A 13,308-nucleotide genomic window follows, 5' to 3' on the forward strand; every position below is an offset into this window, starting at 1 on the left:
CGGCGCTCTGCGGAGAAAGGGGCGTTTAGCTCAAGGTCGATCCGATTTATGAACGCTAATTCCAGCCAGCTGTCCTCTACCGCTCCCTCCTCAAGCTATCGGAGATTCACATAGGGACCGTCCATTTCCGAACCAAACACTCCTGTAAATAAATGCCTTATGACCAACTGATACAAAAAAAGTGGTAATTCATGTTATTACACGACGCACACTATCCTCTATTAAAAGTTTAAGTGACAGACTGGCGACCTGTCCAGGGTGACCCCGCCTCTCGCCTGGAACGTTAGCTGGAGAGGCAGCAGCACCTCCCGACCCACTAAACACAAGGGTGTAAGACACAGGTGTCAAACTCCAGTCCTCAAGGGCCACTTTCCTGCAGTTTTTAGATGTGCCCGAGGTACAAAACACTGGAATGAAATGGCTTAATTACCTCCTCCTTGTGTAGATCAGTTATCCACAGACTTGCTAATGACCTAATTATTCTATTCAGGTGGTGCAGCAGTGGCACATCTAAAAGTTGCAGGACAGCGGGCCTTGTGGACTGGAGTTTGACACCCCTGGTGTAAGAAAATAGGTGGATAAATAATTTTAATATTAAATAATATGATTTCTTCAATAGCTTCCAAATCGTGTGCCCCATTAACTCAAAATCAGTGTGAAATTGTTCTACTAGATCAGGGGTCGGCAACTCCAGGCCTGGAGGGCCGGTCTCCTGCAACTTTTAGATGTATCTCTACTTCAACACACCTGAATCAAATAATGAGGTCCTTAGCAGGACTCTGGAGAACTTGACTGCACTTAGGAGGTGATTCAGCTATTGGATTCAAGTGTGTTGGATCAGGGAGACATCCAAGAGTTGCAGGAGACCGGCCCTCCAGGACCAGGATTGCCCACCCCTGTACTAGACTGTATAGATGAAGCACACACATCTTTATTACATTTGACCCCTTTTTTTATTAAACTAATTTTATAATTAAAATATATATATATATATATATATATATAAAAATGTTCATAAAATGTATTGCCTCAGATGATCATCACATTTGTTACCTGTAATGTTCAATTACATAAAATTCTAGGACAGGATCTATTTCATTACATGTTCACTTCTTACCTGAAATATGTTAAATACAACAAATATTTCCTTAAAGTGTGATCTATTTCATAATATTTACCTTTATTGTTTACTCTGAACTGTTTAATTACACATTAAATGTTTAAAGATGGGCTCTTTCATCTGGTTTGCCTGTTAAATTAAATGTTTACTGCAAAATGTCTGATTATATAATTGTTTACTTAATCACATAAAATGTTTATTTAAAAACATAATCTTTCATTACATGCATGTTTATTACCTGAAATATTTTAAATATCAAATTTTTACTTGAAATGTGATTCATTTTATCACCTGTTTACATGCAACTTGAAGTGCTTGAATCCAAGGTTTCATGAATGTTTACCACATTAAATTATGAAATGAGAGAAAACAGCCACTTCCAACTGTACACATTTATTTCAACACAAATGGTTCATGTTCCTCTTCAGAGTGTGCAGAATTGCTGAGTTCTTCTCCTGGGGTTTCCTCCTCAGTCTCTCCAACTTGCTCCTCTTCTACAGCCTCAGCTGCTGTGTTTTCATTATTTACCTCTTCTGGGGTAAATAATGAAAACACAGTCTCTGTAACTTGTTGATCCTGTATTTGCTGTATTGCCTCTTTAATTGACGCGCATGTCGGTCCGATGTTGTGGTGTTTACCTCACAGTGACCCAGATTCAGTCTGGATTGAGCTAATCCATTTCATACATGCCTTGAAGAGGACATATCAGAACACACATCAGTATTAATACTGTAAATTTTATAACACTAGAAAACTTGATTTACTTCACAATAATGGAATAACCTCGATGTCCACTGACAAAACTCAGACTATGCTACATAAAAAATATAAGCCCGACCTAAACAAGGTTGACCCACTTAAATGAACTCAACATAACTGAACATGAGTACACCAGGACAAAATCATAGCAAAACATTATGACACAAAACATTTTTTTTGGCGCCGGCACAGCTGGCTGCTTGCAGACGCAGCTCCCGTCGTGTGTGTTAATCTGTGTATATTTGCTGTAACCGATTAAGGATCCGTGCTTAAAGAACCCATAGACCATCAGTTAAGCTTTCCACAATGGCTGGATGTGGTTCTGTCGCTGTTCTCCGCGTTCTTCTGCTACTTTTTCTACTCTTTGTTAAGGAGAATCTTGCCGAACAGAGTAGCGGCATTGTTTACTCGCGTGAACAGCTGATTGCGCTGTGTAAGCCTCTGCTGCTGCCCGGAGACAGGCCTGTGGTCCCAGAGGAGTTACGGAGGAGACGCCGGGGCTGCAGGTCAGGACCGGCTATTATTGTGGGGAACGTGAGGTCTTTGGGGAATAAGACGGACGAACTCACGGCGCTGGTTAGGACCCAGAAGGAGTACAGGGAGTGCAGTATCTTCTGCTTCACGGAAACCTGGCTACACTCGCTTATTCCGGACTACAGCGTGGAGGTCCCTGGATTTTCCTTGGTGCGGGGGGACAGGGACTTTTCCAAGAGTCGGAAGAAGAAGGGCGGCGGGATTGCACTTTATGTGAGTGAGAGGTGGTGTAATCCCGGTCATGTTAACGTGAAGGAACAGATTTGTAGCCCGGACATTGAACTTCTGGCTGTGGGAATGCGGCCGTATTATTTACCGAGGGAGTTTACATCCGCAATTTTGATCGCTGTTTACATTCCCCCATCAGCTGATGCAGCGGTGGCCTGTGACGTCATCAGCTCTACCGCAGCTAAACTCCAGACTCAACACCCGGACGCCTTCATGGTCATCACAGGTGACTTTAACCATGCCTCATTGGACAAAACTCTACACAACTTCCAGCAGTATGTTGACTGTCCCACCAGGGAAAACAAAATGCTGGATCTCCTGTATGCTAATGCCAAAGATGCATACAGCGCCACAGCCCTGCCCCCCCCGGCAGGTCGGACCACATCTTGGTAAGGATGACTCCCAAGTATCTCCCTCTAGTGAGTAGGCAGCCTGTGCGCATCAGGACGGTGAGGAGGTGGACACAGGAGGCAGCTGAGGCACTGCAGGACTGCTTTGGGTCGACAGACTGGGATGTGCTCTGTGGGCCTCATGGGGAGGACATCGACAGCATGTCTGACTGCATCACGGACTACATCAGATTCTGTGAGGACACTGTCATACCAGCCCGGACCGTGCGCTGCTTCTCCAACAACAAACCCTGGATTACCAGTGACCTGAAGGCACTTCTAAACAAAAAGAAGATGGCTTTCAGGTCTGGAGATAAGGAGGAGCAGAGGAGAGTCCAGCGTGAACTCATAGAGACACTGAGGACATGCAAGGACAACTACAGGAGGAAGCTTGAGTCTAAACTCGAGCAGAACAGTGTGAGAGATGTGTGGAAAGGAATGAAGCACATCGCTGGGATGAAGGGGAAGGACACACAGACATCTGGGAGCCTGGATAGAGCAAACCAGTTCAACCAGTTTTTCAACAGGTTTAGCTCACCTCCTGCTACTCCCCTACCACCACCATCCCCCCACACATCTACACTGCCCCAAGTTGTTCAATCCACCTACCGGCATTCTCCTGCACACCACCTCTCCTTCAGCCCCCCATCCCCCCCCCTCATCCCCCATCTCCACTGCAGACAACAACACCTACCCCCAGCTAACAGTGACTACAGGCCAGGTTAAGAGACAGTTGGAGCGATTACACCAGGGGAAGGCTGCAGGACCTGATGGCATTACAACACGGATCCTGAAGACCTGCTCCGGCCAGCTGTCCCCTGTACTGGCACACATGTACAACCTGTGCTTGAGGCTGGAGAGAGTCCCGCTGCGGTGGAAGACATCACATGTGGTTCCTGTTCCCAAGAAGCCAAGGCCATCCGACCTAGAGGACTACAGACCAGTTGCTCTCACATCTCATGTGATGAAGGTCATGGAGAGACTGGTCCTGGCCCAGCTGAGGCCTCGGGTGAGGACGTTTCTAGACCCCCTGCAATTTGCCTACCAGGAGGACGTTTCTAGACCCCCTGCAATTTGCCTACCAGCCCCACTTAGGAGTTGACGATGCCGTCATCTTCCTGCTGCAACGAGCACTTTCGCACCTGGATGGTGGAGGAGACACTGTGAGAATCACATTCTTTGATTTCTCCAGTGCCTTCAACACCATTTAGCCTCTGCTACTGGGTGAGAAGCTGCGGAGGATGGGTGTCAACGACTCAGTGATCTCCTGGGTTACTGACTACTTGACAGGCAGGCCACAGTTTGTCCGTCTGGGCAGTGTCCTGTCTGATGTGGTGGTCAGTGACATAGGAGCTCCACAGGGAACTGTGCTTTCTCCCTTTCTCTTCACCCTGTACACCACTGATTTCCAGTACAACTCTGAGTCATGTCACCTACAGAAGTTTTCTGATGACTCAGCGGTTGTCGGGTGTATAGGGGATGGAGGGGAGGGGGAGTACAGGACACTGGTGGACGGCTTTGTGGAGTGGTCTGAGCAGAATCACCTGAGGCTCAACATTAGTAAGACCAGAGAGATGGTGATTGACTTCAGAAGGAAGAAGACATCTTCACGGCCACTGAAGATCAAAGGGGAAGTGGTGGAGGAGGTGGAGGATTACAAATACCTGGGAGTTGTAATCGGCAACAGACTGGGCTGGGCATCTAACACTGATGCTGTGTGCAAGAAGGGGATGAGCAGACTCTATTTTTTAAGGAAGCTGAGCTCCTTCAATGTGTGCAGCAAGATGTTGGAGACCTTTAATCACAGTGTTGTTGCCGGTGCCATCTTCTTTGCTGCTGTGTTTTGGGGAAGCAGCATCAGAGCCAGCGACTCTAATAGACTAGACAAAATCATCAGGAAAGCTGGCTCTATACTGGGACTAAGGCTGGAGTCCCTGGAAACTGTGGTGGAGAGGAGGACACTGAAGAAGGTTCTGTCTATTATGGACAATAACAGCACCCTCTCCACCACATAGTGGACAGACAGCGGAGCACCTTCTCACATAGACTGCTCCAGCTCCGCTGTTGTAGGGACAGATGCAGGAAATCCTTCCTGCCACATGCCATCTCACTGTACAATAAAAGCTAAATCATTGTTCGGCACTAATCAGTCCAATTTTGCACAACTGCACTGTGGCACACTTGCTGTACATATATTTACATATACATATCTGCATTTTTTAAAAATCTTTGCAAGGACTGCTGTAAGTTGCTTTTTATATTAACATCATTTTATATTTTTACAATTCATAGAATTTTATATTTTATTTTTATTTTTTATTTTATCTACAACTACTACTCAGGGGTAGTTGTTATTGTGTCTTGTCTCTATGCTGTAACTGCGAAGTAATTTCCCTGCTGGGATGAATAAAGTACTTCTATTCTATTCTATAACACCAACAAAGCGAATTTAGACACTCACCAGAATGGACATGTCTGGAGCAAACTCGTAGATATCTTGTGAAGTTGGAGAACGTCATATCAGGACGTCTCACCGCTGATACCCAGGACATTTGTCTCCTTTTCGTTAGCTCCGGTAGCTTAGCTCCGTTAGCTTAGCCTCCTCGCGTTGTTTACAGGCAGGAAAAAAGTGAAACGAAAGTCCGTTTTCCATCTTTTTACCGTTTCGGTTGTGTGATCGGACATTACATCCAATAATGCAGCAAGTTTGTACCATTGCTAAATAATTTTAAGTAACTTAAAATATTCAAAAATTCAAAATATCTGTGAGACAGTCGGTTATGTTCTTTTCTCGGTTATGTTTATGGCCATACAAGATGGCGCTCAGATCCCTCCGCCTAGAGCAGTGACGTCACGCTCCAAAGCTCTATTTATGGATTATGTTCTCTCTTCTGCCAGTGAGTTGTTGACAATTGCTAAATGCAATTAGCATAACTATAGACCAGTCTTTCAGCATAACATAGGGTGACCAAATGTCCTTTTTTTCCTCCGACATGTCCACTTTTCACTTTCTGTCCAGGGAGATTTCATTGATTGATTGAAAATGTACAGTTGTTGTTTTTCGAGGCACCAGTAGGCATCCTGAAAATGACGTGCAATAGATGAAATACAACAGCTTTTCTCCTGGAGTTGCTAATCATTCATATCGACCAATAGAAAACCTTTATATTGTGATACATTTTTCAGCCAAATCATCCAGCCCTACGATCAGTCAGAAGGAACATTTTGACCCTAATCTGCTAGGGGTGTGAAAATTGCTTATATTTGAAAAGGCTTTTGAATAAATTCTAGTAAGTTTAAAACAATTTTTTAATCACCATTCCAGAGGTTAACAGTCATGTTTAGGGCTGTTCACTTGCAACTTAGTCAGGATTCATGTTGATGTCAGGTCTGAACAGGACCTCAGATAAACAATATGTTGTCAGTAAACACAGGAAGAAGTAAACTACTATTTGGCTTCAGCTGTATCTTGAAAGTATGTCCTGGTTTTATACTTAATAATTCACAATGTTGTTTGCAGTCGCCGTGATGACATGGAGTCTCTAGGCTACGTGCTGATGTACTTTAACAGAACCAGTCTGCCTTGGCAAGGATTAAAGGTATGAACATTCAAAATAATTCATGTTCGTGCAAGTTGTAGCCCATGCATTCACAAATACAAGTTTATTCTTTCAGGCATCACTGTACTATTAACTACTATAATTATCAGTATAGTTATTAATAACTATGCTTTCAGCATTTATCTTGGTGCTAGAGAGCCAACATGGAACCACATGTATGCCTTTGTCTCTCTATCAATTGTCTGCGATTGTGTTGACAAAGCTTAAAGTCTATATAAAGCACTTTGCTTCTGTACAACAGTTTTCCCTTTTAGCAGGTTAGACATTCATTGATCTTGCATTCCTCCACTCCACACTTAAATACAACAGTGTTGATACTAGATTTATTTTGCCTCTGACCTAAGCCTTACCCCTAGGTTACGGCCAGATTTTACCAAGAAAAACATTGGGAAAATTGCGTTTAACCACCACCAGGGGTTTGAATTATTTAGAGATTAACTTTAGCTGCTGTACCATTTTATTTTTTTCCCTTTTATTTTTTAGGCAGCCACAAAGAAGCAAAAGTATGAGAAGATCTCGGAAAAGAAAATGTCTACTCCTGTTGAGGTTCTCTGCAAGGTAAAATAAACCACAGACCATGCTGACATCTCCTAACCTTTACTTGGTGGTTTGTCTTAAAACCAGGAAGTAACCCTAACCAGCATTTATTTGTTTTTGTTTTTCAACTCATGCTGAGTGGAAAAAACTGAGTTGTTGTGTTTACCATACACTGCCAACATTTTACTCGGGTTCATGCTCCTGTTTGGGCCAACAACTGGGTAGCTTGTTTGATTGACTGGTGATAATGGTCTTTCCTAAAGAGATATTGGTGACTCCTGTGAAGCAAAAGTCATGCCATGTAAAATACTTGGTCTGAAGGAATAATGTGTTGCACCCTCAGCTGTTGCTGGTAATGTATGTGAAAATGAAAAATGATTATGAAAAAAATACAAAGTACAGTAGGACAAATAGTGACTCGCTTGTATTTCACTGCTCTTCTGACTGAGCCGCTGCAGCCTGACTGCGCTCTGTAGCGTTTTTTTTCTTCTTCTTCTAAAGCCCGCGGTGCAGGTGTGTTTTTTTGAGAGAAGAACATAGTTATCGGTAGCTGTTGTCGCTCTTTTTTCTTCTGGGCAAAAACATTCTTGAAATTGGCAAACTGTTTTACGTACATGTACATATTAAACCGCAATGTTATTGACACACAGGTAGAGAAGATGCGGAGAGATTGTTTAGCCAATCAGAATGCAGAACACAATGCACGATGCAAATCCATGAAGCAGCGAGACCGTGAAAGGTGAACCGCAATATAGTGAGGGTTCACTGTACTCGGATTTTTAAAAATGATAAAATAAAATATTGGTTAATGTAACATAACTGCAGTGTTGCTATTGGCCATCAATACCAGTCCAATTTTTCATGTTTGAGCATCCCTAACAATTACTCTTCTGTAGTTTAGAAAATTAATCTGTAACAGTAATAGCTCACTTTCTAAGTTAACCTGAACAAAAGTTATACAAAAATCTGAAATTATATTCAATTTAATAATTAACAGGCAGGCTCACAAATGGAATATAGACATAAAAAATGTCTATATTCCAGCGTCTATTTTATGTATTCATCTTCAGTCAATTTAATAAACGAACTCTCATATTCCCACCCATTTATAGTTTTTATCCATGTTAGCGACTGGATTTGGCTCTTCCGACACACAGAAACACATCTACCAGCTATGTACTGCCATGTTGCGGTATGAGATCGGGATGATATGAAATTTATTTGCTGGTTCGTCCATAAAGCTACGCTTATGTTAAGCATTAACTACAGCAGAGCTGCCCGCTGTGTTCAGTCTATCTGCTCACCTGTATAAATAGTGCAGCTGCGATCTTCCTCACTATTCGCTCTGAACCAGCCATCAGGCAGCAGCTCCTGGAGAAAGGCTGTCAGACTCCAAGCATCATGCTTGTAGATTTAAGGATGCCTATTGGTCCCCTGAAAACGATAAAAACCCAGACATTATCACCAATCAATAAAATCCTCCCAGACCAAACTTGAAAATTGGACCTCATTCTGCTAACACTTAGCTTTTGTCAATAACTCATAGGCAGAAGTGCGAGCTCTGGGCATCACAAATAATGACCCGGCCGGAACACAATGCGCTACAAAATGAAACATAATTTAAAGAAGCTTCGAGGCAGATAAATTTCCCTCAAGGAATTATAATAATCGATTTAACTCAAGTCATTCAAGGAATTACTACCACCCTAATACAGTCACAACACCCCAATGCATTTGTGGCAATATCTGGTGATCATGCCTCATTCTCTTCAACACTGCCAACTTTTCACCAGTTTGTCCACCAGAGAAACAAGACATTGGATTTGTTTTATGCTAATGTCCTGATGCATATGTCTCCAAACCAAGACCTCCTCTGGGGAAATCACAGTCCCTTTTATTTCTACTCTGAATACAAACCTCTTGTTAAGAGACTACCTGACTGATAGTCACAGGGAGCAGAAGAAGCCCTTCAGGTTTGTTTTGAAACAACTGATTGGACTACGCTCTGCCAGCCACATGGAGATGACATCAGTGGCATGACTGAGTGTGTGTTTGACTCTATAAACTTCGGTGCAGACAGTGCCATCCCCACCAAAACAGTGAGATGCTTCCCAAAAAACAAACCCTGGCTCACCAGTGACCTAAAGGAACAGTTAAACAAGAAAAAAAGAGCCTTAAGGGAATGAGACAAGGAGCTATTGAGGGAGCATCTCCAAGTCAAGACTAGAGACAGTAAGCAAAAGGAGGCTCGGGTATATACAAATGAGGTGAACACATTCTTCAACAGGTTCAGTTCAGGAACAAGGTCATTATCATCTTCTGTCCCCAGCCATACAAACATCCCACCTTCCTGTGACTCACATCTTTCCTGTCAAACCTCAGATGTCCTATCTTCCACCTTAGTCATGGACTCTTCTGCTTCCACAAGTTTGTCTTCAACCAAATCAGGAGACACAAGAGAAGATTCCACTGTTGTGGAAGACATCCTGTCTGGTTCCAGTAGCAAAGAAAACTCAGCCATCTGTTATCCTGACGTCCCACATCATAAAGGTCCTAGAAGACACTCCTTATGGCCAACTCGAGTAAGCAGACAAGCACATATCTGTACCTAATGCAGTTTGCTTATTGCCGTGGAATTGGAGTTGAAATTGCCTTCATACACCTGCTTCAACAAACCCACTGTCATCTGGACAAAGCAGGCCGCACTGTGAGGATCATGTTCTTTGATTTCTCCAGAGCTTTTAACACAATTCATCCTGATCTGCTCTGTGAGAAACTCAAGAAGACACAGGTGGAGGCCTCAACAATCACCTCTATCTATGACTATCTCACACACAGACCACAGTTTGTGAGACTGAAGAACTGTGTATCTAACCGGGTGGTCATCAGCACGAGTGCCACAGTTGACTGTACTCTCACCATACCTTTCCACTCTAAACTTCAGATTCCTGTGGCATTAGTCCGACTCCTGTCATCTACAGAAATACTCGGATGACTTTGTGGTTGTTGGATGTATCAGAGATGGAGAAGAGGCTCAGTACAGACAAAATGAAAGAAATGATTGTTGATTTCAAGTAAAATAGGGTTAGATCAAACCCCATCTCCATCATGGGAGAAGTGGAGGTGGTTGAGGAGTATAAATACCTCGGTGTTGTCCTTGACAACAGACTGGGCTGGAGACTCAACAGAGAAGAAGGGACAGAGCAGACTGGACTCCTTGAGGAAACTAAGATCCTTCAAGGTTTGCAGCAAGATGCTGCAGATCTTTTATAAGTCTGTTGAGAGCTTTATTTCTTCTATTGTCATTTGTTGGGGCAGCAGCATCAGAACCACGGACCTAAACAGACTCAACAACCTGATTAAGAAGGCTGGTTCTGTTCTCGTGGCGACTGTGGAACACCTGGAGATGGACAAGCCTGAACACCATTTTCATGTGACTGTCATGGGAAAACAGAGTATCTTCAGTCATAGGCTTCTTCAAATTCACTGTAACACAGACCGCTACCAGAGACCTTTCCTACCAACAGCCGTTTTGATTTACAATAACTTTTTGAAGAATTTTAATTGAGTTACAACATTATTTAATTTCCCTTTACAATCAGTAAGGTATTTTTGAATTAAATTTGAATTAGAATTGTTGATAGGAATTTGTTCTACTTCATAATAAACACATATAACTTAAACACTGAATTTTGTGTTACTAGTGTTTAATGTTTAAACCATCTTTCTTGCTATTCCATGTTACTCTTTGTTGAATCTCTTGTTCTGTTGCTCAAGTTATGTTTGACATGTGAATTGACAACTTGACAGTATTCTTTAGATATTCAGCCTTTGTATTAATCAATTTGCAGAAGTTTATACAAGTGAACATCACATATACATTTTGATACATTCAGAAAACATAGAAAACTGCACGTCCATGAAAGTTTTGTTAATACATGTTTACAGGGTTTTCCAGCAGAGTTTGCCATGTATCTGAACTACTGCCGTGGGTTGCGCTTTGAAGAGGCACCAGACTACATGTATCTGCGCCAACTGTTTCGCATTCTCTTCAGGTAAGCTCATAGACAAACAAGGAAACAGTTAGTTCACTGTGACTAATGTAATAGTAGTCATGTGACACATTCTTTACCTCTAAATAATTAGTGGATGAAAATGTCTTGTTCAAATAGACTACAAGTCTGAAAAGGAACCCAAAATCTAATCTCATTTTACTAACCTTTAGTTACGTATGATTTTATTGTATGTATGGTTGTTTCAGAAGGCTTTCTGGTTTAGGGTTGACTGTGGCACTGGTCTCAGTCACTGTAGTTGCAGTTAATATACATTCACTAACCACTTTAATTGGTACAGCTGCTCAGTTGCTTTTTAAAACCAGCCATAAGTAAGCAACTAAATGCTTTTAGGCATTTAGAAATGATTAAGAGGCCCGGCTGAAGGTCAAAGTGACCATCAGGGTGGGAAAGAGAGTGAGTTTGAACTAGGGGTTTAGTGATACAATAATCTCATGATATGATATATGATATTCTGATCACGATACGATATGTATCACGATATTTGGCAAACAATACAATTCGATACGATTCAATGCACTTTTGCAATATTCTGAAAGATTTTAAAAGGACAGAGTGATTTTAGTGACATTTTGTGTTCCATAGACTTGGATATAATTAACTGAAAACTGATTAAAAGCATCAACTACACAATACTTGACTCTGATTGGACAGAGTCTAACAGTCTACAGCTGGACAAAATGAATCAAAGGTGCAGTGAGAAAATTAGTTTCTGTTATTTAATTTATGTGGATTTGACATAAAACTCAAAGTTTCCACAGTGATCCAGGAGCTGAGTGGGGAGATTATCATCCTCTATAGACTCTCAATATGCAAATGATTGCACTTATGTTTTTCTTTTGCACATACTGTGGCTGCATTTTGGAGTAAAAAAAGTCTTTTGGACTATAGGGAAAAGGCTTTTCTACCTTGACTCCCGGAGTTAGCCGTGGCTGTAAGCTGTTTACTACTAGCTACAGGGGGAGTGGCTCTGCCTCACCCCATCAAGATCGACTCCTTGCGGTGCAGCGCCGCCATTCCCCTGCTTGAATCTCTGAGTAACAGTTTGAGGATCTCATCGTTCTCTCAGTCTCTGATACTCTGTCAGTTGCTAATAAGAATGATCGATCCGCCATCGTCATCGTGGCAATCCTCACTGCGCCTAGACTGCGGCTGCTGGTTTCCCCTCTTTGTTTTCCAGCTCAAAACAGAGTGCCGCTGAGTGTTTATTCTTCAGGTAATTCTTTATATACAGAACAGAAACCACTGAGCTAAAAACAAATTACGAAGTGGATGCCGCTAGTTGCTCAGATATCTAAACTTTGCATTAATTTCGCAATCTACTGGTTTTGCCGCTACTCCGTTCCGCTTCGGAGTTACTTGCGCAACTTTACTTCGTTTCTTAGCAACAAGATACAGCCCATAATTATTTATTGAAGATTTGAGATTTCCAAAAACAAAGGAATGTAATGTTGCGTTTCATTTTTACATTTGGAAGCTCATTCCCTTTCACATAACCGGAAAAGCCAGTTTTTGACATTTCTCTGACATTTGGAAAAATATGGCTCACTTATTGTAGCGTAACACCGGTTTTACTTGGCCTATTAACACAATTTAAAAACTGGTGTGTAGTTTATAATATGCACTTTAAGCACAAGTTGAAAGTGAGACTGGGGGAGGCGGAGTCTTGCTGCTACGCCGTCACAAACCAGACATGTTAAAAAGACGGTATAAGCCTATGGACCCCCATGGTTTATCGTATCGATATTCGCGGATGGAAAATCGATACTTTCCGAGAGTGGAAAAAAATCGATATATATCATAGAATCGATATAATTATACAGCCCTAATTTGAACATGGCATGGTTGTTGGTCTTAGAAAAACTGCTGATCTACTGGGATTTTCACTCACACAATCTCAAGTTTCAGAGAATGCCTGAAAAAAAGAAAATTCACAAATCATCAGTTGTATGGAAAAATCAAGATAAGAAAGGAAACACTGGTTTGAGATAATTTTTAAAAAGGCAACAGTAGTACAAATAGCATTTACGGTCTTCGGAATACCATCT

At 42.1% G+C, this 13,308-nt stretch overlaps 1 protein-coding gene across 5 annotated transcripts in view; it reads left to right on the forward strand.

Annotated features, from left to right (window-relative positions):
- Window positions 1-13,308, forward strand: part of csnk1a1 (casein kinase 1, alpha 1) — a 91,091-nt gene that overhangs the window by 55,729 nt on the left and 22,054 nt on the right. For all 5 annotated transcript variants that reach the window (XM_032554391.1, XM_032554386.1, XM_032554388.1 and 2 more), the window contains 3 exons: window positions 6,551-6,629; window positions 7,134-7,208; window positions 11,136-11,242. In XM_032554391.1, coding sequence (XP_032410282.1) covers window positions 6,551-6,629; window positions 7,134-7,208; window positions 11,136-11,242 — 261 coding nt within the window. The remainder of the gene's footprint in view (window positions 1-6,550; window positions 6,630-7,133; window positions 7,209-11,135; window positions 11,243-13,308) is intronic.

The sequence above is a fragment of the Xiphophorus hellerii genome, chromosome 23 (genome assembly GCF_003331165.1).
Source record: "Xiphophorus hellerii strain 12219 chromosome 23, Xiphophorus_hellerii-4.1, whole genome shotgun sequence".
Classification (NCBI taxonomy): domain Eukaryota; kingdom Metazoa; phylum Chordata; class Actinopteri; order Cyprinodontiformes; family Poeciliidae; genus Xiphophorus; species Xiphophorus hellerii.